This window comes from Pinus tabuliformis, chromosome 2_2 (genome assembly GCF_031772625.1).
Source record: "Pinus tabuliformis cultivar Carrire ecotype Pingquan chromosome 2_2, CPIR1, whole genome shotgun sequence".
In the NCBI taxonomy this organism is placed as follows: domain Eukaryota; kingdom Viridiplantae; phylum Streptophyta; class Pinopsida; order Pinales; family Pinaceae; genus Pinus; species Pinus tabuliformis.
Window position 1 is genome coordinate 437,496,410 of NC_142300.1, and position 25,570 is coordinate 437,521,979.

The following is a 25,570-nucleotide window of genomic DNA, read 5'->3' on the forward strand; positions in this document are numbered from 1 at the left end:
GATTCCAGGAAGTGTTCCTCCAAACATCAGGCCGTACAGATATCCCTATGTCCAAAAAAGTGAAATTGAACGTATGGTTGCAGAAATGCTAGAGGCTGGTATAATTCAACCGAGTCAAAGTTCTTTCTCAGCTCCAGTAGTATTGGTGCACAAGAAGGATGGATCATGGCGCATGTGTCCGGATTATAGGGAGCTCAACAAGCTCACTATTAAAGATAAGTTCCCCATTCCTGTCATTGATGAATTACTGGATGAATTGCATGGATCAATTTACTTCACCAAGTTGGATCTTCGTTCGGGATATCATCAAATCAGAATGAAGATTGAAGACATTCCGAAAACGACATTTAGAACTCATGAGGGTCATTATGAATTTTTGGTCATGCCTTTTGGCCTTACCAATGCACCTTCAACATTTCAAGGTTTGATGAATTCAATTTTCAAACCATTCCTTAGAAAATTTGTGTTAGTATTTTTTGATGATATACTAATCTACAGCAAGTCTTGGAAGGATCATGTTGAACATGTTGACAGGGTGCTACAACTATTGGAGGAGAAACAATTATATGCAAAAAGATCCAAATGTTTCTTTGGAGTCCAGGAGGTGGAATATTTGGGTCATATTGTATCTCATGAAGGAGTTAAGGTAGACCCTAGCAAAATTAAAGCCATTAAGGAATGGAAAATCCCCACATCCATAAAGCATCTGCGAGGATTTCTTGGGTTGACAGGGTATTATCGCAAGTTTGTTAAGAATTATGGGAGAATAGCAGCACCTCTAACAACATTATTGAAGAAAGATTCATTTTCATGGACTCCGGAAGCAACAAAGGCCTTTGAACATCTTAAAGAGGCAATGTGCCAAGCACCGGTCTTAGCTACACCGGACTTCACAAAAACCTTTATTGTGGAATGTGATGCTTCAGGAAATGGAATTGGTGCTGTTCTAATGCAAGATGAAAGACCCATTGCTTTTGAAAGTCGTCCAATCAAGGGAAAGTTTTTAAGCAAAGCTATTTATGAGAAGGAAATGTTGGCAATACTCCATGCACTTAAGAAATGGCGACCCTACCTAATGGGAAGACACTTCAAGGTAAAAACGGATCATGATAGCCTTAAATACTTTTTAGAACAAAGATTATCCTCTGAAGAGCAACAAAAGTGGGTCACAAAGATGTTGGGTTATGACTTTGAAATCATCTACAAAAAAGGGAAGCAAAATGTGGTGGCAGATGCACTCTCAAGAAAGGATGAGGATGTGGAAGCATTGTTGTGTGCCATTTCTATTATCCAACCAGATTGGATAAACGAAGCAAGGGAGGAATGGAAGAATGACGAAGAAGTGTGGGCACTTATTCGAAAGCTACAACAAGATTCCAGTACTTCTGATACATTTAGCTGGCAAAATGATTCGTTATGGTACAAAGATCGCTTATACCTCTGTAAGAATTCCCAGCTAAAACAAAAGATTCTTATGGAATTGCACACTTCTCCCTTAGGAGGGCACTCAGGATTTTTAAAAACTTACCACAGGGTTAAGAAGGAATTTTTTTGGGATGGCCTTAAATCAGATATTCAAAAGTTTGTGGCGGAATGTTTGGTTTGCCAGCAAAATAAAGTTGAAACAATTAAGACACCGGGTCTATTACAACCTTTATCCATTCCAAGCCAACGTTGGGAGGAGGTTTCAATGGATTTTATCACAGGTTTACCCAAGTCTGAGGGAAAGAGTGTCATCATGGTGGTAGTTGACAGACTTACCAAGTATGCACACTTTTGTGCATTATCACATCCATTTAAAGCCAGTACAGTTTCTACTGCATTTATGGAAACAATTCAAAAGCTACATGGAAACCCAAAGATTATTGTAAGTGACAGAGATCCCATTTTCACTGGAAATTTTTGGACAGAATTATTTTCTTGTCTTGGTACTCAGTTAGCTCATAGCTCATCTTATCATCCTCAATCTGATGGGCAAACTGAGATAGTAAACAAATGTTTGGAAGGATATCTTCGTTGCTTTGTATCTGATAAACAGACACAATGGGTCAAATGGTTGCCTCTGGCTGAATGGTGGTATAACACTTCCTTCCATACAACAACAAAAATGACCCCATTTATGGCACTTTATGGGTATCAACCACCATCCATCACATCATATTTAAGAGAAAATTCTAAGGTTCAGGCAGTGGAACATCACATCGAACATCAACAACAAGTCCTCCAACTCTTAAAGGATAACCTCGTGTTGGCACAAAATAGAATGAAACAACAGGCAGATCAACATCGCAGTGAAAGAAGTTTTGATGTAGGTGATTGGGTATTCCTACGGCTACAACCATATAAGCAAATGTCCCTAAAGCAAGCTAAGAAGGATAATAAATTATCACCAAAGTATTATGGTCCGTACAAGGTGTTGCAAAAGATTGGTACTATGGCATACAAATTGGAGCTTCCTGCAGCTTCTCGATTGCACCCAGTTTTCCATGTTTCATGTTTAAAGAAGGTTATAGGTGACAAGCTCCCAATTCAAACAATATTGCCAGAACTTGACGAGGAAGGAAAAATTATATTGGAACCAGAAGCAGTCACAGAAACAAGAACTCGACAGCTACGAAATCGATCAATTTCAGAGTATCTTATCAAGTGGAAGAACTTATCCGCTGAAGATTCCACATGGGAGGATGAGAATTTTATGCAGAAGTATCCAGAACTACTCAAGCGTTGAGGACAACACTTTTTTGAAGGAGAGGGGCATGTTGGGTCCCTATAATACTAGTGATTACCCCATTACTATTGTAGTTATACCCCTTATTTATATTGTTGTGCCCCTATTACCCCCATATTGTTATTTCTGTGCCCCATAGAATCCCTCTATTGTTATTTTTGTGGCTTTATATTATTATTGTTAGGTCGGTTGGATTATATTGTGACTCCTTAGACTCCTATATATAGAAAGGAGGTTTTGTCATTTGGATCATCCAAGAATTGTTCATTTATGTAATGTAAAGGAGGTTGCCCCCTCGAAGAGGCTGAATTCTAAGGCGTTGATCTATCTTTTCTATCTTTTCTTGAGCTGGTTTCATAACAATGGGAATGATAAAAGCCATTTATTTCCATCATAATCCAATGTTTTGTGAAATTTTCATGATCCAATACTATTTCCTTCTGTGTTTTAAGCACATCCCCTTAGGCAACCCTAGTTTATTTATCTTCCTTATCCCTCCCTATATTGTGATTTGTTCTTCATCACCATGGGGTGGAAGATCAAGGATGGGACCTTCACTGACCCAATCAAGAGGAATATGGAGGAAAATTCCATGAAATGCATTTATTAAGGAGTAGGTATATGTGTATGTACGATTGTTGCAAGTTAAAAAAAAGAAACTCATTCTTGTTCCAATCTTATTGTCCTATGTAATTTATTTTTTTCTATGATTTACAATTTGATTGAATTGACCTAATCGATATTTATATGATTTTATTCTTTTTTTTGGTTTTTTTCTACATGTGTTGGTTGCAAGTTTGAAATTCAGGGGTAGCGAGGAGAGAAGAGGCAAAGGGATCTACTACAACCACCAAATTCACAACTAGGGTTCTTATCTAGTACATTAGTATTTTCTTCATTTATGTTTATATTTGAGCTTGTGCCCTGAGTTGCTTGTACCCACTCTATTAAAGTTTTCAACCCTAACCTTTGGGGATAATTTCCCATAACAGAATTGGTGACTCCACTAGGGAGAAACTCTTTATAGTTTCTCTCCTAGGTTTGTATCATAGTATCAGGGTTTTCATGAAGCTTTATTTTTATATTTGATCCCTTTTTAGTTTTCTTTAGCCTTTGGCACAACCCGATGTTTTAAATAATTTTTTTTTCTTTTTATTTTTCCTTTTACAGTGTTTATACACTGCTTTCTTTAGAAACAGTTGCGTATATATGCACTTTGTTTCAGTAACAATTAGGCATGCACATGCTTTTCTTTGGAAATAGTTGTGTATACATCTTAAAGGTGAATAAATTATTCATGTATTTGTCTTTCTGAGGGCTTTATGAGAGATTTTTTTTTTGGTTAGGTTTTTATCTGTGTGATTTTATTGCGTTATGTTCTTAAAATCTAGCTTTTGGGTTTTTTTCCTTATTTTAAACACGTTTCTTTGAAGTACACCTAAGGTTTGGACTTTCACTTTCCCTTTAGGGTTCTACTTTGTTTTTCAATTTTCTTGATTGACTATAAGTGGTTTTGGCTTTGTTTATTTTCATTTGTGCCTCTATTTTTAGTTGATTGGTTTCTTGGTGAGTTTAGCATCTCTTCCCTTGTTTATGTTGTGTGATTGCTCAACTTGTACTTTTTGACTCTTTTCTTTCTTGTTTTTATTATAACTTGAAAAAGAAAAATATTTTTTTTTGTCATTAATAACTTTATTTTTGCATTTAATTTAGTAAACTTGAATTAAAGAAAAAGAAAAAGAAGCTTGGTAAGCAATTATGATGGATTTCAAGTTTGCATTTTTTGTTGAGAATCTTTGGGTTGCTTTGGTTGAAGTGATTTTTCTCATTGCATTTGTTTGAATCAATTATTGGATTTTGTTCAATTTCCCATACTCTCCTTCAACTAGTTCATTAATATGGCCACTCAAGCCCTTTCTTGGATCTTGTTTTCATCATGTATCTAGTGACAATTGAAACATACCCATATACCCTCAAGTAGCATATAAGATATTGTGATCATCAAACAAGAGTCAAAAGAGCATCATACCCCTTTGGTTGCATTCATCTCTGATCCATGGTTACCCAACTACTTCTAGAATTGAATTTGGACCAATATTGACCCTAGTAATCCAAAATAACCATATAAAAAGTTATATTAACTTAAATGTTCCACATAAGGCCCTTTTATGGGTGCCTTTCAATAGTTCTCTTGATTTTGGAATCGACCACTAGTAATTTTTAAGGAAGAAAAAAAATGGCAACATATTTAAATTTTAAAAAAATGGACTTGTCAATTAGAGGAGATCAAACCCATGACATCAACTTTACAGTCCTTGTAACTTATCGACTTTTCTATTCATTGTGGCTTCTTAATATATCCACCTTCCTTCTTTTTTATTTGATTACTATAGCTCTAATGGAGCCAAGGATGTGGATCACCCATGTAGTCTATCCTCATGCCAAACTAACATATCACTAATCGTATTCTGTTAACTCCTACCAACAAGCCATTATCATGGCCATGTAGCTTGAACATATCATATCATATAGCCAAGCCTATCCAAATGATATCACCGTGATAATTCCACCAACTGTAGCATTAGACTTGGATTCTTCTAAAGGTTTCTAATGCAGGCATCGGTTACACTATAACAATGAGTTTTGTTGTCAAAGTTAAAACTAGATCGAACCACCAAAATGAGACAACTAGAATTCCTCCAATAAATTGGAGTGATAAACCTTGTTGTGATCAAATCTTCAGAGAAAAAACTTTGTTCAGAACCAAAACCAATACAAATCCTTCGCACCTCAAAACTATTCCAATTATATCCATAAACTTGGTTGGATATCCGCACTTGTTGTTTGAATGATTTTATTTGGAGTCAGGTGTGGTTCATGTGTGTTTGTATATATATATATATATATATATATATATATATATGTTGATCAATGGTTGTCATTGATGTCAACCTAAGCAGCACCAGGGGCTACCCCGCTCTTGCATGGGCATTTTGACTTGACAAATCATCCTATTCTAAGTCAAAGATCTTCTAGATGGATTATACTTGTTGAGATGTTTCCATTGATATATGGCATGCCACGTAGTTCTTCACAGTTTGAGAGTTATTCATGTTTGAATTTATTAACCCCAATTAGTGGGATAAAACCCCATGGGGTTGTGGCTTGGAACTCATCATTGTTTGTGGTCATTGAATAGTCAATAATTAATAATTTTTTATGCTCCTAAAATCCATCCAACATTAACTTGTTGAGGACCCTCTCAACTCAATACATTTATATAAATAGTGACCCTCTTATCCTCCTCTAGCAACACTTTTCAATGGACTATTTTGTGAGAAGACCTCTGTAGTTTTTCAGCCCTCATGAGCTTTTAATGTAGGATATGTTGCAAGGAATTTATGTTTTCGTTGAGCTCTAGTTAGGGTACAAAATTATGATCAAGTTTGAAGGTCTATTTTGAAGCAAGTTTAGAGCCTTGGATTCTAGGATTTTGTTGCTTCAAACAGGTCATCGTGGAATTCTCGCTATAAATTTTCTTCTACGAAGCTCAAGAATCTGAAATTAAAACCCATTTGAGCTGAAATATTGATGAACTTTATGACTGAATTTCAGATCTTGGTTCGCTATATATTCAGAGATATGATTTGAGGAAGTTAGGGTTTTTGCAAGCTCCCGAATTCCATGTCAAACATGTGACCTTGGTAAAATTGTCATAACTTTCTCTCTAAGCTTTGGATTAAAATTTAGTAAACAATGACAAAAATATGACAAACTAGAGTTTTTTGGGTATTGTTTTTAAGGCCGAAGGTCAAAACACTGACACGTGAAACTTCATACAATTTCGCTCTATTGAACTAGTCTATAATCTGGTCATTGTGGGAGACTGGGCATAATTATTTCTTGAACAATCCAATCTCGATCAGACTTGTGGGGTTGGAAAGAGAACTGAGAGGGCTACCACAGGATGAAATTTCAGACCTTGGAGATCTAAAATTACGTAGATGCAAGAGATTTAATATCGAGCTCCTAGAAGGCAAGAAAAAGTATGCATTCAAGGATTACTGCAGTAAGGACCACACATCAACAGTGAAGGGACATCATAAGTATATTGTTTTGTATTTTTTTGGGTCTTGCTTGTTAATGCATGTGTGGAAAGGATGAAACTTTAGAATGACTTGGACACATACTAGAAGGACATGAAATGCCAAAGTACCATTACTTGAAGCAAGCACAATAGAACCTCAACAGCTGCAAGTGATCCAAGAAGCAATGTCAAGTCAAGTGTCAAGTCTTGTCAAAAATCCAGTGCTATAAATGAGTCATCATTGTAAATTTGTAAAAGAGTCATCATTGTAAATTTGTAAATGAGTCATCATTTAAAGATTCATTATTGTAAAAGAGTCAATCTGCCTAGAGTCAAAGAGGCATTGTTGGGAGGTATACGAGTCACTGTTGGGATGATGTCATGGTTGGGTTACAAGTCATAGTGTGATTAGGTGTTCGGTCAAGTATAAGAAAATCATTGTAAATCATATTGTATTGCGGATCATTGTCCTTGGTATAGGAGTCCACACTCTTATCTCACTTCTGATCATTGTAGGGTGGCAAGGAGGTGCTAAGCAGGTGCATAAAATCACCTACAAGTTGGACCCTGTGAACACGTCCGAGTGGTAGGTTGGTCTAGGATGTTGGGGCATCCATTCAGTTGACTATTGAAGAAACCAGGGCATTGGGGCATCCTTCCAGTGGGAGCTGGAGAAGAATGCTTTTCAAGAATTCTAGGAAGTTGTAATTTTCATTTCAGTTGGGGCTAAAGATTAAAGAATTTATTAGAAAAGTGTTCGGTGGTTTTTGAACTGGAGGGATTTTCCACGTAAAATTCTTGTGCCTATTGTATTATTTTGTTTACTGTTGTTACTTGATAAACATTAATAATAATTGAAGATTAACTAATTCTCTGAAAATATTTAAAAGTGCTAATTTCTAAGGAAGTCAGATTCACACCCCCCCCCCCCCCCCCCCCCTCACTATTTCCAACAATTGTTATCAGAGCTTGGTTCCTTCAATAGCAGTCTAACAACTAGAAGGAGATCATGGAATACACCAAGAATAGAGTTCCTTTTTTCAATGGAAATAACTATGCACTTTGGAGTGGAAGAATGCAGGTTCATTTGCTGGCACAAGGATATGAAGTATGGGAAATCGTTGAAAAAGGATTCACATCGACCCTAGATGAACAAGGTAAGAAACATATGGTATATGATGCAAAGGCTAAAGCTCTTATTATCATTGGGCTTATCATACCTGTCTATCTTAAGGTATTGAGTTGAAAAATGGTAGAGAGGTATGGGGCAAGCTTGAGAATATATACGTAGGTGACTCACAGGTGAAAGAAGCAAAGCTTCAAATTTTGAGGGAAAAATTTGAGCAAGTCAGAATGAAGGAAGATGAAGATATTGCTGCATACTTTCAGTGTGTTGATTAAACAAAACATACATTGGAAGGTTTGGGAGAACCTGTTAACACAAAAATTGTTGTCCGAAAGATCCTCATAACCTTGCGAGCAAGATTCAACCCAAATGTATCTATCTTGGAAGATAGATTGAATCTGACCAATCTTAGCATAGATGAATTGCATGGAATTCTTACAGCATATGAAATGAGGATTGAAGAATAGGATGGCACATCTCAAACAACATTTGTCGCATGCAAGAAGACTAGTAAGGACAAGCAGACTCCGAAAGCAAAAAATTGTAGTTGTAAGGATGAAGAAAAGGAAGATGTAAAAGAATTTTTAGATAAAGAATTTTCCTACTTCACGCAGAAAATGAGAACAGGTACGGGAAAATTCAAAGGTAAACTTCCATTAATATGTTTTGATTGTGGTGAGGTTGGGCATTTTTCTGCCCTCACAAAAATGAGGTTGTTACGAAGGGAAAGAAAGGTCCTAGGAAGTACAACAAGAAAGGCAAGAAGAAATGGTTTAAGGAGAGCTTCTTCTCCAAATAAGATAGATCCTCATGTGATGAAGGTAGTGATAATGAAGAAGAAATCAATGGAAGAGTACTTTTATGGTGAAGCACAATAAGAAAGAGGCATCTGACGAAGAAGGAGAAGAAGAGATGACTAAGGTTTAATTTCAAAATGAAATGACCAGGGTTATCAAAGAGCTCAAGGCTGAAAAGAAGCACATCAACACTCTTAAAGATGAATTAAAGACAGAAAGGGAACATGTCGTAAATCTTAAAATCATGGTTGAAGAATACAAATGAATTGAAGAATCACTGAGGAAATAATAAAAAGAAAACTGAAATAGTCTCTCTACGAAAGGAAGTAAAAAATGGAAAAACTCTTCAAACTACGCCAACAACTCAAAGGAATTGGAAGAACTCATTAGCAATCAGTGATCATGTAGTGACAAGAATGGTCTTGGTTACAAATAAAAATATGAAAAGGAGTCAAGTCCTTCTATGACAAAAAAATAAGATGTATGTGAAAAATATACCAAGAAGGTAGATCTCTCAACTAAATCAAGAGATCAAGACTCATAGAAAGAACCATGGAAAACAATTCCTCGAAGAAGATTTCCTCCCAGGTATCATACTACCTTTTATGGTCATTGTTATTCATGTGGAAGGTTTGTACATAGAGTTGTAGAATGTTGCATGTATGTCTGGAATGAATATAGTTCTAGGAGATCTTTCAGAAATGGACATTCCAGAACTCAGTAGAATATCAACAAATTTGATCATTTGAGAGATGATGACAAATGCTACAAATGTAACAATTTTGGACATCTAGCTAAAGATTGCAAACTTGGAAGCTCTTCAAAGGAATTCTCACAAATCAGAATGAACAAGTATGGAAAAAAAAGACTGAAAAATGTGTTAACTCTCTCAAGGCTCAAAGCAATAGAAAAGTTTGGTATGTTGATAGTGGTTGCTGAACGCATATGACTGGAGATAAAAAGAATTTCATACCCTTGAAGGAAAAGATGGAACAATGTCTTTTGGAAATGACGTGTCTTCAAAAGTCATAGGAGAAGGTATGGTCACACTTGGAAGCAAGGATGCATTAGCGAAATATATGTTATTGTTTGAAAATATGAATCACAATCTACTCAGTGTTGGACAAATGTGAGATCAAGGACACATGATGTTATTCAACTCTAAGAAATGTGAAATCACGAAAGGAAAATTTGGAAAAATTGGGGCTACAACAAGCAAAGATTCAAATGACATACACATTTTGGATGGAACACCTAAAGGGTGCTTTTTGAAAAAATAAGATGAACATTTGTTATGGCACAAACGAATGGGACATATAAATTTTGACAATTTGGTCAGGATCAATAAAAGGGAAGTAGTAAGAGAAATGCCTAAAATTTCAAAACCTACCAATACCATATGTGAATCTTGTTGGCATGGCAAACAAAAAAAAATTGAGTTCAAGGCAAAAGAACACTTTGTGTCATGTCCATTGGAATTAACACATACTAATCTATGTGGTCTTATGCGAACAAAAGGTTTAGACAGTGAATTATAACTTATGATAATGATAGATGATTACACCAGAATGACAGTCATCAGTTTCTTAAAGAAAAAATCTAAGGCATTTAAATGTTTCAAAATATACAAGGAATTGTTCAAAAACTAAACCGATTTTAAGATCAAATGTCTGAGATCAGATAATGGCAAAGAATTCACATCCAAAGCATTTCAACAATACTGTGACGAAAATGGAATAAAAAGGCAATTCTCAATAGCTAGAACGCCACAACAGAATGTAGTTGCTGAAAGAAAAAATAGAATCGCACAAGAAATGGCTAGAACAATGTTAAATGACTCAAAATTGGATGATAAATTCTAGGTTCAAGAATCGATGCAGCCGTATTCATTATAAACAAAGGTCTGCTCAGGAACAATTGTAACATGAATCCATACAAACTATGGAAGGGAAGACTGGCTAACATCAAATACTTCAAAATATTTGGAAGTAAATGCTACATCAAAAGAGAAGATAAAAAAATTGGGCAAGTTTGATTCCCATGTTGATGAAGGTATTTTCATTGGTTATTCACGCGAAAGAAAGGCTTATAGATGCTACAATCTGAGGAAAAAACAAATAGTTGAAATCATAAATGTTACTTTTGATCAAGAATGTGTCCTAAAGGAAAACAATGAGATTGTCTCTCAGGGGCTTGAGGTAGAATCTGTGAAGGATGAAGAAGAAGCTCCAAAACAAGACCAATCAAATAAGGAAACAACAATGAACCAAGAGGAAATAATAAATAATTAGCAGGATGTACAAGAAACTTCTCCAAAAGTTTTAAAAGAATGGTGTCAAAAGAATCATCCATCAAATCAAATCATCAAAACATAAATGTATGAATTAGAACCAGAAGAAGTCAACACCTTTGTTCGTCACAGCAAGCCCACCTTTCTCTTTTAGCAACTTTTGAGCCTAACAATTTTGAGGGAGCTAGTCAAGATGAACACTAGGTAGCAGCTATGAATGGAGAACTGGATCAAATTGAGAAGAACGACACTTGGGAATTGGTTCCACAACCAAAGGATAAAAATGTTATTGGAACTAAATGGGTCTTCAAAAACAAATTGAATGAGGATGGAAAGGTTACTTGGAATAAGGCAAGATTAGTCTGCAAAGGATATGCACAAGTAAAAGGAATTGATTTTGAAGAAACATTTGTTGTCATTACCATAATGGAAGCTATTAGGATGTTTCTCGCTTATGCATGCTCGAGAAAAATCAAGGTGTAACAAATGGATGTTAAGTCAGCCTTTCTACATGGTGAATTGGAAGAAGAAGTTTACATTGAACAACCATAAGGTTTTCTTCTCTCTAACAAGGAAGGCTACGTTTGCAGATTAAAGAAGGCATTATATGGTCTCAAACAAGCTCCTAGAGCTTGGTATGCTCGTCTTGATGGATATCTACATCAACAAGGATTCAAGAAAGGAAGCGTCGACAACAATATCTATGTGAAAGTGGATCAAGATAACCTAACAATTATAGAGGTATATGTGGACGATATAATCTTTGGAAGCAACGATGACAGATTAAGTAAAAACTTTGTTGCAAAGATGCAAAGTGAGTTTGAAATGTCTCTTCTTGGTGAGCTGACATACTTTTTAGGGCTTTCGATATCTCAACGGGATAAAGAAATATTTATATATCCAACCAAGTACATCAAGGAAATGCTCAAAAAATTCAAGATGGAAGATTGCAAGCATGTCCTTACCCCAATGGTAACAAGTTGCAAGTTAAGTTTAGAATATTCATCAAAGGATGTGGATAGAGGTTGTATAGATATATGATTGGGAATCTTCTATATGTGACAGCTTATCGGCCAGATGTAATGCTGGAAGTTTGACAAGTAGCAAGATTCTAAGCAACACCAAAATAATCTCATATTATTGTCATCAAAAGAATTCTTTGCTATCTTAAGGGCACAACAAAATATGGTTTATGGTATCCCAAAGGAAATGATCTAGTTATCCAAGCTTATACAAATGCAGACTGGGCAGGAAGTGTTGATGATCGAAAGAGTACCAGGGGAGTAGCATTCTATCTAGGTGGTTGCCTTTTTTCATGGGAAAGTAAAAAGAAATCTTCAATCTCATTATCCACAGCGGAAGAAGAATATATCACAACAACAACTTGTTGGACTCAAGTTCTCTGGATGAAGCAAACTTTGCAAGATCTTCAGGTCAAATTTGAAGAGCCTATTTCCATCTTCTGTGATAACACTGGTGCCATCAGTATGTCCAATAATCTTATGATGCAATCCAAAACAAAGCACATTTTGATCAAATATCATTTCATTAGAGAGAAGGTCGTTGAAAATAATAACAAGCTTGAATATGTTGGCACGAAGGAACAAATTGCAGACATCTTTACTAAACCATTACCTCATGAAGCATTTGAGTATCTTCACCAAAAGCTTGGGATTCTCCCAAGTTCTCATTAGACTCTTTCTCTTATATAACTAAGTAGAAAGGGGGAGTGGAGGTGTGTACAGGTCCATAGGATGACAATTTTTCAGGGGGAGTTACCCTTGTCCATTGATGACAAAGGGGGAGACAAGGCAATAGGAAGAGGTGTCATGATTACAGGGGGAGTACTTGTGTTGCCATGAATTCCAAAGCGGGAGATTGTTGATCAGTGGTTGTCATTGATGTCAACCCAAGCAGCACCAGGGCTACCCCGATATTGCATGGGAATTTTGACTTGAAAAATCATCCTATTCTAAAGCAAGGATCTTCCAAATGGATTCTACTCGTTGAGATGCTTCCGTTGATATATGGCATGCCACATAGCTCTTCACAGTTTGAGAATTATTCATGTTTGAAGTTAGTAACCCCAGTTAGTGGGCTAAAACCCCATGGGGTTGTGGCATGGCACTCATCATTGGTTGTGGTCATTGAATATTCAATAATTAATAATGTTTTATGGTCCTAAAATCCCTCCAAAATTCACTTGTTGAGGACCCTCTCAACTCAAGACATTTCTATAAATAATGACCCTCATGTCCTCCTCTAGCAACACTTTTCAACGAACTATCTTTGAGAAGACCTTTGTAATTTTTACGCCCTCACGAGCTTCTAACGCAGGATCCATTGCAAGGATTTTAAGGTTTTGTTGAGGTTTGGTTAGGGTACAAAATTATGATCAAGTTTAAAGGTTTGTTTTGAGGCAAGTTTAGAGCCTTGGATTCTAGGATTTTGCTGCTTCAAACAGGTCATCGTGGTAGTTGCACTATAACTTTTTTTTCTACAACGTTGCAGAAGCTGAACTTAAAACCCATTTTATCTAAAATATTGATAAACTCTTGACCAAATTTCAAATCTTGGTTCGCTATATTTTCAGAGATATGATCTGTGGAAGTTAGGGTTTTTACAGGCTCCTAAATTCCATGTCAAACAGGTGACCTTGGGAAAATCATCATAACTTTCTCTATGATAATTGGATTAAAATTCCATAAACAGTAACAGAAAGAGGACGAACTTTAGTTTTTTGGGTGTCGTTTTCAGGTCCTTAGGTTGAAACACTGACACATGGAACTTTGTACAAGTTTGCTCTATTGTACCAGTCTATAATCAGGTTATCGTGGGCGATTGGGCATAACTTTTCCTTGAAGAATCCAATCTCAATCAAACCTATGGATTTGGAAAGAGGACTCAGAGGGATACCACAGGATGAAATTTTATACCTTGGAAATCTGAAATTACATAGATACAACATGATCCGGACTTAAACAGGAACACAACAAATTACAGAGATAACCATAAACACAGATATGCAGCGGAAATAATACTTCATTTCATTAATGTAAAATACTGAAATATGCTTACTAACAATAATGGAAATAAACTAGCTAGGGTGATGGTAGCTTATCTCTGAGAAGAGATGTGGTGGCTACATGCCTCTGAACTGTGTTACAATGAGGCTCGAAGGCCTATTTATTGTTTAGAAATAATGGAAAACCCTTAACATTCCAAAACCTAACCCTAGAAGATGAAACGCCAAACTGTGAGCCCCGTTTGGGTAAATTGGTACACCAACTTCCTGGGGTCATAACTTTGGCATACGATCTCCGTTTGATGCGTATAATAGCTCGTTGGAAGGATCTATCCGAGCACTACCACTTTGGGAGGCAATATTGGTCCATGGCCCTATGTTGCCCCAAAATTACCAAAAAACGTCATTTAGGGCCTCAAAACGGCTCCTGAAGTTCAGGACCCAAAAAACTGCTAAAAATAGTAAGTTGTGCTACAATTAAAGAAACTGAAAATGCTGAGAGAAACAATGGTGGGGGTCCAAGTGGACTTGGCAGGTGGCCATCGATATCCACCTAGATCATTCCCACCCCTTAGGAAGCAATGGTCCCCATTGCGTTGAGTTCCTCCATGAGATGAGGAAACTTTTGCTGCACTTGTTCCCTGGTGAGCCACTTACCCTAGTGAAGGAGTTGGCCTGCTTTGACAACTCGATACAGTTGGATATTCTGTTGGCGAGTATTCTTGATCTGTGTGTCCATGATCCGATCAGTTGCAGCTTGTTCCATGCAATCTGGTTTTAATTCTGTGGGTGTGAGCTGTTCTGCAATGTCGGATGTGTCTAGCAATGGTGGAAAGTATGGCCGAAGGAGGTCCACATTGAACACTGGGTGCAGGCCAAGGAATGGGGGAATGCTAAGCTCAAATGCATTGTCTCCCATAGCCTTAGTAATGGTGTAAGGACCATATCAGAGTGGTCTCAGTTTCCAATAGGCTCCAGTGAGGCGTTCCTTTTGCAAATGCAACCAGACTTTGTCGCCCACCTGAAACTTGTGTGGCACCCGATGTTGATCATGTCGCTACTTGTACTTGTCATTTGATTTCTCCAAAATGTCATGGACCTGCTGGCGAATATGTTGGATGCGCTCAATGAAGCTGGTGGCCTTATCTGTTTCGGACTGGACATGAGCTGAATTTATGTGAGTAGCTGCAAGTGGGATGACCACATCAATGGGGCATAGTGGCTGGAATCCCAAACCCACCTGAAAAGGGCTATGGCCAATGGAGCTATGAAGAGCTCAGTTGTAGTTGTGCTGAACATAGGGGAGGCTTTCGTCCCATGTGCGTGGATGCTTTGAGTTATACATGCACAGAATGTGCACAATCAACCTATTGTCAACCTCTGTCTGGCCATCAGTTTGAGGATGGAAGGTTGTGGACTTCGTGAGTTTGGTGTCCAGCATTGACCAAAGACTGGACCAAAATGTGTTGAGGAACCCACTGTCCCGATCTGAGATGATATACTGTGGGATCCCAAAGTGCACCCACACTCATTCAAAGAAGAGTTTAGCAGTGGCTTCTGCTGTGATATTCTTCTTTCAGGCCACCATAATGGCCATCTTCGAGAACCTGTCGACGACCGTAAAAACACAGTCATTTCAATGCTTAGTGGAAGGAAGGCCTGACATGTAATCCATGGAGATGGATTCCCAAGATTGACTAGGGTAGGCAATGGGGTATAGAGGCCGTGCTTCTTAATGGTCAGTTTGGCAATGGCATCGGCAGTACATGATCTGATGTACTTCCCAACATCTTGTCGAAGATTCGGCCAATAAACATAATTTTGCAGTACTGCCACTGTTTTCTCGACCCAGAAATGCCCAGCAGCTCGACTGTAGTGTGCTTTCCAAATCATCTTGGCACGCTCACTTGAAGGAACACAAAGGTGACCCAGGTGGCATAACAGGGCATCCTAGAGGAGAAAATCTGGAACATGCCGACCCTCCAAGAGTGTCTAGTATGTGTGGCCGAATTCTGGGTTGCTTTTGTAGAGAAGTGGCCAATCAGAAGTCTCGTGCCCACAAGAGTTGAGCACGGTGGTTAACGCCATGATCGGTGGTCGACTAAGGCAATCTACAACATTATTGGTGCTGCCCTTCTTATACTTGATATTCAAGTGGAACTATTGCAGGTATGTAGACCACTTCTGATGGCGATCATTCTGCAATTTCCCTTGGGTCTGTATGAACTGCAGGGGTCAGTGGTATGTGTGGATGACCGTTTCCTTCCCCAAAATGTAATGCTTCCATTGTAGGCAGGCCTGCACAATGGAATACATCTCTTTATCATAAGTGGGGTACTTTCGGACTGTGTCTGAAAGTGTTTCATTGTGATCTGCCACTGGATGTCCATGTTGAGTAAGGACTACCCCAATAGCATAGTCAGAGGCATTTGTCTCAACCTCAAATGGTTGTTGTAAATCTGGTAACGCAAGCACGGGTGCTATGCAGAGGCGATCCTTCAACTCTATGATTGCCTTCTGTTGAGATTTAGACCAAAAGAATTTTGCTTTCGCCCCTCCCTTGGTGACTTGAATCAAGGGCCAAGTAATATGAGAAAACCCCAACATGAACCTGCGGTACAAGTTGTCAAGACCTAGAAAGCTACGGAGCTCTGTTAGAGTGGTTGGAGATGGCCAATCCCGAATGACTTCTTGGATCTTGGCTGGATCCACATGCATCCCCTATTCATCAATGATGTATCCCAGATACTGAACCTGGGTCATGCCAAAAGTGCATTTCTCCGAATTGGCACATAGCTTGTGTTGCCATAGTGTTTGGAGAACCTGTAGGATGTGGTGGAGGTGCTCTTCCCAACTCTGGCTGAAGATCAGAATGTCATCCAAGTATACTACTGCAAATGAGTTGGTGAATGGCCACAAGATGTCATCCATTAGCCTCATGAAGGTTGCAGGAGCATTCGTCAATTCGAAAGACATAACCAACCATTCGAAAAGGCCCTCCTTGGATTTGAAGGTAGTCTTCCACACATCAGAGGGTTCGATTGGTACCTGGTGATATCCTGACTTCAGATCGATCTTGCTGAAATATTTCACCCCCTTTAGTTGGTCCAGGAGGTCATCAATCTGTAGGATTGGGTACCTATTACGGACAATGATCTTTTTCGATGCCCGATAGTTAATACAGAGTCTCCACATCCCATACTTCTTCTGTACCAACACGATCGGGCTCCCACAAGGCGATGAAATCGGACGGATGTGACCTTTCTGTGGGAGCTCCTGAATCTTCCTATTGATTTCATCGTTCTCCAGAACGGAGCACCAATAAATTGGTCCATTGGGTAGCGACGCACCTGGGGTCAGATCGATGGAGTGATTGACCTGACAGTGCAAAGTAACCCCTGCGGGGGAGGTGAAGATGTCCTCGTACTCCTCCACGACCTTGTCCATCTATAGTTGTCGTGCGGAGGGGCCCTGTCTGGAGGCTGCGACCACTGTCTTCTTCTTTCCTTGAGGGTGTATCATCAAGAAAACAAATTTCTCAGTGTTGGAAATGAGCTTACTGCATTGTTTTGCAGTAATCAAATAGATGGGGGTAGGTGGTGCTACCTCTGGTATCCTGTACAACTTATTTCCCAATGTAATGATAACATCACGGGGTCTTGATTCATACACAGCATGTCGCTTCCACAAGTATGGTTGTCCTAATAATACATCACAAACTTCAAGGGGAGCAATGTCACACAATACCTCATCCATGAAGGGCTTGATGTTGTATGGAAGGCAACACTGCTGGCTCACACGAAGATCTCGTCCTTGGTGAAGCCACCCAATGGTGTACGGTTGTGGATGTGTTGTGGTCGGTAAGCCCAACTACTTCACGACCTCTGCCGAAATGAGGTTCTTTTGGCTCCCACTATCAACAATGAACTTTATCGGGGAGCCCTTTACCCACATCTGGGAGTGGAAGAGATGCTCCTCCTCCTCTGGATCTTCGGGTTCATTTTTCTAGATCTAGGCGGTAGCAATAGTGGCACTGGGATCCGCATCAATGATCTGCTTCCCTTTTTCATTTCCCTTGTCAGGTTCTGACTCAGAGTCGGAACATGCATCTGATTCTGAAACCTTTAGCTCAGCCACCAGTGACTGCTTGGCCCGACACTCACTTGTGTTGTGAGTGGAGTGCTTATGGAACTCACACCATTTTCCCGTGTCCTTTTTCGGCTTCACGGCATTGTTCTTTGCTTGTAGCTTTGGCGGGTTGTTTTGGCCTGCCCCGCCTTGGCTTTGTCCTTTGTTCTGTGGTTTAGGGGCACCTTTCCCCTTCTTTGGATTCACAGATCCAAAGTCTCGCTTCTTTTGTTTAAACTTCTACTCGACCTTGACGGCATATCGGTATGTTGTGCCAAGCGAGGAGATGTTCAGGAATTGTATGTCTTCCTGGATGTACTTGTGCAGGCAACCGCGATATTTGAGTATCAAATGCTGCTCCAAATCCTTGATACCCAACTTTGTGCGAAGGGTATGGAAAATATTGGTGAACTCCGACACGTCTTGGTCCCTTCCCTGCTACAGCATGGTCCACTTTATGTATTCATCCTCATAGCTTCCAATAGGGTAGTACTGCTCCTTGATGGCATCCCGGAATGAATTCCAGGTGGGTGCGGCCAAAAATAGTGAGCCAATACGTTCATCCTTCTGCTCGCAGTAGGTTTCCCACCAGTCCTTGATGTGGGGGGCTGCTTTGAGAAGAACGAAAACAATCTTTTCTCAACTCGAAAATTCATGAACAGAAAAATAACCCTCTAGCAGATTTAACCATTTATCTACGGCATCTGCGTCTATCTGACCCTCGAATATGGGAATTTCAAAATTAACTTGTACCTTAAAGGGCATGGCATTTCCAGAGTAGCTGCTGGAAGCCAATGCATCGCTTCTGGGTAGCCTCTGAAGGATCTGGGCAAAGCTATCCATCATCGCGTTCCGTTGTCGCTCGAGGGCTTCTTTAAGCAAGATCTTGATAGGATCTCCTACCCCCACATCTTTCTTCTCATCCGCCATGGGAGGCCATCAGGATTTGCGAGGTTGGTCTTGCAAAGGTTCGACCAGTTCAAGCCCTAACTCCTTATATCTCGACCTTGTTGGGGACATGCAAAGAAAAACAGAGAAAAAGCAGACCACTCTAATACCACTGGTCCAGACTTAAACAGGAACGCAACAAATTACAGAGATAACCATAAACACAGATATGCAGCGGAAATAATACTTCATTTCATTAATGTAAAATACTGAAATATGCTTACTAACAGTAATGGAAATAAACTAGCTAGGGTGATGGTAGCTTACATCTGAGAAGAGATGTGGTGGCTACATGCCTCTGAACTATGTTACAATGAGGCTCGAAGGCCTATTTATTGTTGAGAAACAATGGAAAACCCTTAACATTCCAAAACCTAACCCTAGAAGATGAAATGCCAAACTGTGGGCCCCGTTTGGGTAAATTGGTACACCAACTTCCCGGGGTCGTAACTTTGGCATACGATCTCTGTTTGACATGTACAATAGCTCGTTAGAAAGACCTATCCGAGCACTACCACTTTGGGAGGCAACATCAGTCCATGGACCCATGTTGCCCCAAAATTCCCAAAAAACGTCATTTAGGGCCTCAAAACGGCTTCGGAAGTTGAGGACCCAAAAAACTGCTAAAAATAGTAAGTTGTGCTACAATTAAGGAAACTGAAAATGCTGAGAGAAACAATGGTGGGGGTCTAGGTGGACTTGGCAGGTGGCCACCAATATCCACCTGGATCACAACAGATTCAATATCAATCTCCTAGAAGGCAAGAAAAAATATGCATTCAAGGATCACTGCAATAAGGACCACACATCAACAGTCAAGGGACAACATAAGTATATTTTTTTGTATTTGTTTGGGTCTTTCTTGTTAATGCATGTGCATGAAGGATGTAACTTTAGAACAACTCGGACACATACTAGAAGGACATGCAATGCCAAAGTACCCTTACTTGAGACAAGCATAACAGTACCTCGGTAGCTGCAAGTGATCCAAGAAGCAATGTCAAGTCAAGTTTCAGGTCTTGTCAAAAAGCCAGTGATGTAAAAGAGTCATCATTGTAAATTTGTAAAAGTGTCAGTATTGTAAATTTTTAAAAGAGCCATCATTTTAAATTTGTAAAAGAGTCATCATTGAAAGAGTCATTATTGTAAAAGAGTCAATCTTCCTAGAGTTGAAGAGGAATTGTTGGGAGGTATAGGAGTCACTGTTGGGATGATGTCATGGTTGGTTTTCAGGTCATAGTGTGATTGGGTGTTTGGTCAAGTACAATAAAATCATTGTAAACCATATTTTATAATGGATCATTGTCCTTGGTACGGGAGTCCACACTCTTGTCTCACTTCTAATCATTATAGGGTGGTAGGGAGGTGTTAGGTAGGTGTATGAAGTCACCTACAGGTTGGAGCCTATGAACACTTTAGGGTGGTAGGTTGGTCTAGGATGTTGGGGCATCCATTTAGTTGACTACTAAAGAAACAAGGGCATTGCGACGTTCTTCTAGTGGGAGCTAGAGAAGAATGTTTTTCTAGAATTCTAGGAAGTTTTATCCTTCATTTTAGTTGGGGTTGAACATTAAAGAATTTATTAGAAAAACATTCGATGGTTTTTGACCTGGAGGGGGTTTTACCTAAAATTATTGTGCCTATTTTGTTCTTTTATTGTGCCTATTTTGTTCTTTTGTTTAATGTTGTTACTAGATAAACATTAGTAATAATTGAAGATTAACTAATGCTGTGAAAAGATTTAAAAGTGATAATTGCTAAGGAATACTTATTCACCCCCCTCTCAGTATTTCCAAAACACACACACACATATATTTTTTAGTAGTCGTAGACCTTATGGGGCCAAACCTGAGTGCCCATGAAATCTATCTTTGTAACCATCCAACCAACAAATTCTGAGCCAAGCCTTGTTAAATTTTATTTCATGGTTCCCATGCCATATGACCAAGTTTTATGAATATATGGAACTCCATGACCATGTGATAGTGCCCATAAAACTAGGACCCAAGTGTAGTGGTTGTTTCCTTGATGACATCATCATGGTGTCATCGAGCCACATGGAAAGCCATGAGTGGTGCCACATGTCACCTTGTTTTAGACTATTCACCAACCAAAGTGTGCCAACTCACCGTGCCACATGGTAGCCTCTGGTAGCACCAAATCATCATGTTGACATCAATTATTTGAGGTTCATGTTGATTGTGTGAGGGTTCCACGTGTTGTTCATTAATAGGTCCACATCATCATCAAATGGGATACTACCACGTGTTGTCATATGGTTCGTCCAATGGGACTAATTGAAAATCATGCATGTTCATGTTGATCTGGTTGTTGACCTTTTAGGAGCATTGTTGCTTGACTTGATACATGCATGCCATTTAACAACCTTAATTAGTGTGCAACTTCACATGCCCATGGTCATTGATTTCTTTATCTAATGGTGGATCTTCACTGAACTTTCCCACTATTTAACACATTAATTTTCTAGGCTTTGGCCCTAAAGTTTATTCCCTTAATAAATATTAAAACTTCAATTGGCCATAACTTCTTATCCTGGAGGAGATTTTTTGAGTAGAATATATCATTGGAAAGGTACCAATGATCTCTATGCAACCGTATTGTTTGTAGGATCTTCTGAGCATAATAACTTCGTCAAAAACTCAAATAAATTAAATCACCCACATCTTCATGTGATGATACCTTATGAAAGATCTAACTATCATATCACTTCATAAAGAATCTTATTCCTTCTCATTTCATCAATTGTTGCCATCGTCTCATATTCCCCGTTGACATCAATGACATCTTGTTGACACCAATGACATCTTATTGACATCAATGACATCTTATTGACATCAATGACGTCACTAAGTGAAATATTATCCCCCTTTATCATTGATTTCAACACTATCATACATTGATGGTCATCTAATGTCAAACAATTCAAAAAAAAAAATCTTCCTTTGCAATTTCTCTTTGCAAGTACAAAGTCTAGACTCTTGCTCTTTTCAAATGCCTCCCTTTGTCAATTTTAAGATTTGAATCAATTTATGCTGTAATATCTCCCCCTTTTGCATCAATGTCAAAGGGATACATATATCTGTTGAAAATTTCCATGCTAATGATCATGCATGAGTACCTAATCCTCGATGATCCTATGGACCTAACTGAACCGTGCTTCCTTCCAGTTGATATATTGTCTCCCCCTAAGACTATGCTTTTCCTACTTGTTCCTATATCATGCTTCCACTTTTACTTGTTCCTGTACTCCCCCTAATACCATTCATCCATTGTTTTTCATGATATACATGTACTCCCCCTAATATCATGGTCTTTCCTTCATCTATAGGTACCTGTTATATGCATGCTTTACATTCACATCTGAGATATCTTCATCAAATCATTTTCCATATACTTCCTTCATACATGTAATTACTTCTTCAAGTTTTGATTTGAAAAATAATGACATTGAAGAATATTTCTCCAAAGGATTAGACCTGATGGATCATACCAAATCAAGGTCATGTTTAACCTCTTCCCCATCTACTAGTATTGATAGGAAGTATTTCTTTATTGTACCATCTAGATTTGAATCCACAATCTCATGTTATATTAACTTCATTGTGACATTCCACATCAGGATTTTTGGAAATGGCTAATTCATTCTTCTAATTAGGTTCATGTGTCTCCATCTAGGTTCCTAATCTTATCCTGTATACCTGACCACACCATAGGTTTTGCAATCTTGCACTTTGTATCCAAACTTTGTGGATGAGAAATAATAACCAAAGAACTTATTTTGACATCTAGGCATAAAAGCAAATCTTGATCTTTTGAAGTTACCTTTTGGAGGAAACATGTGTCATTGTTGTTCCACCCCTTGCATGAGCCTTACTCATTTGTTGATTACCAACACCCATTCTAATGTTGTTTGTGGAATATTTTTCATGAGCCATATTCACCGTCTTCCTTGCATTATTTTTCCTTATGGATCCTTTCTCTTCATTTTGATTCATTGTATTATGCTCCTTTCTGGAATTGGCTTGAGATTCATTGAAGTGAACATGCTTTACCTGATGCACTACTTGATTTGGATATTCAAGTGGGTTGTTTCTAGATTATATGAATTTATGACCAATATTCTTGGAATGGCCTTTATTTGATGAATTTGGGGGACCATTATTATTGGATGGCTCACATTCTTGATTTCCAAGATATGTCTTAATAAGAAGGGACCTCTATATGTTGATAATATGATCTAGGGATTTAGTCCCTTTGTTGAACTTCAAATTAAGTTGCTCCAATTCTTATCTTAAGAGGACAACTTCCTCTTCTAGTTTCTCACATAATTTTTCTTTCCATTTAGTTGTTTAGACAAAAACTCCTTTACTGTTTTTACTTCTTCTAGTTCAAATTTCAGAGCAAGAATGGTGTCTTCATTTAGACTTTGATTTTGAAGCTACCATATCAATTAACTTTCTTTCTTTCTAAGGATCCTTGTAATGTCCCTTAATAATAAATAATAAATAATAATAATAATATAAATAATAAATAATAAATAACAAATAATATAATATAATATTAAAATGAAAAAATAATAATAAACAATAAAAAAAAATAGTAATAGTAAATAAATAATAAATAATAATAAAATAATAAATAACAATACTAAAGCTCTAAATAAATATAAAAAGAAATAAAACAAGAAAGCAGTAAAAATCAGTAAAGCTATCAAAAAGTAAAAACAAAAGAAATAAAACAAGAAAGCAATAAAGTTGCATGTAGACACATGGAGTGTGTGCATGTGGTTCCCCTTCCAATGTTTGCTCTATTTAATAGATGGTGAGGAAGATGAGAGGCATTCCATCATTCCAAGATTCTATCATTCATTCTCTTGGGAGAATAGTGTTCTAAGACAGAGGAGCCACTGGTAGTAGTACATTGATTGAGGGCTCGGGGGTGGCCAGTTGTAGCAAGTCCTTGCACAATTGAGCCTACGGTTGGGTGGAGAGTCGTCCCCAAGACTTTGTTGCAGGTAGCAGAATTGAACTAAGCGTTCAACTAGCGTTCCACAGGTAAATTGTCTCTCCTCACATTCCTTTTGAAATTTATTGTTAATTAGTTGATAAATTGCGTGTTGATTATATATTTGGGCTGTTACAATCCTTATTCCTTCAATGCACTTTTAAGTTATCCCTCGTAATAAAATTTTTCTCCAGGTTCTTTAGCCTCAACAATGAACAATATTTCACCCCTTTCTTCATCAATTACACTTTCATTGCTTTCAACATATCCTTTGAGTAAACATTATTTTTCTTACTTGCATGCTTCTTTTTTTGATACTTGGGTTTGAATCTTGATTCATAATCACTATCATTCATCTTCGAAGAGGGACATTTGGATGCATAATGACCAATTCTTCCACATTCAAAACGTTTGAAAGGAAGCTTACCTTTGAACTTGCTAGTTCCTATCTTGAGCTTTCAAACAAACTATGCCTATTCTTCATCGGAATTAGAGTATTATTAATCCTTTTGCTTCTTCTATTCTTTTTCTACCTTGAAAGATGCTTGACTCCTGATTTATCTTCCTTGATTCTTAACTCATATGTGGAAATATTTCCATGAATTTGATCCATATACATCTTCTCTACTTTTGTTAGTTCATGAAGGGTTGATATTTTAGGATTGAATCTTGATGGAAGTGATCTCAATACTTTTCGAACAACATAGTTATCCAATACTTCTTCACTAAGGCCTGTAATGAAGTTGAATATATTGTCTACTCAAAGAAAATGTGAGTCAATGCCCTCACCTGCTTCCATCTTCAAGCTTTCAAATTATCCCCTAAGAGCTTGCAATCTAACTTCTTTAACTTTATTATCCCCTTCATAATAAGTTTCAAGTTTATTTGATACCTCATGAGCTGACTTACACTGCATTACTTTGACAAATTCTAACTCTTCCAAGTCACTTAAGATAACATGCTTAGCTTGTGCATTATATGTGTAAATTTCCTTCTGTGTTGTATTTGTTCGAATGACATTCAGAACTTTATATTTGGTATTTACAATTGCCCAAACTTCTACTCCCAAGGAGATGAGATATGTCTCCATCCTTATCTTCTAAAATTAATAATTATTTCCATCAAACATAGGGGGATTCCTTACTACTCTATTTGTAGCCATTTATCCTTGATCTTCAACCTTCCAGTAGTTAGTTGTTTTGAAGGTAACCTACTTTGATTCGAATTGTTGTCCTAAAGGGCTCATTGAGAGGGGGATGGGGTGAATCAATGTGAGGTAAAATTTACAATTCACAAGCTTTATTAATCATACAACCATAAATCTATGAACCATAAGTATTATATCATCAACTATAGCAATTCATCATCAGATTCATAACATATCAAGAAGCTATCAACAACATAAGAATCCATCAC

At 38.0% G+C, this 25,570-nt stretch overlaps 1 protein-coding gene across 1 annotated transcript in view; it reads right to left on the reverse strand.

The window, feature by feature from the left end:
- Positions 1-25,244, reverse strand: part of LOC149193138 (phenylcoumaran benzylic ether reductase PT1-like) — a 43,416-nt gene extending 18,172 nt beyond the window's left edge. The window contains exons 1-2 of the mRNA XM_089407224.1: positions 25,064-25,244; positions 24,688-24,886 (exon numbers count right to left, since the gene is read on the reverse strand). Of these exons, the coding sequence (XP_089263350.1) occupies positions 24,688-24,886; positions 25,064-25,244 (380 nt within the window). The remainder of the gene's footprint in view (positions 1-24,687; positions 24,887-25,063) is intronic.
- Between the last annotated feature and the right edge of the window lie 326 nt (positions 25,245-25,570).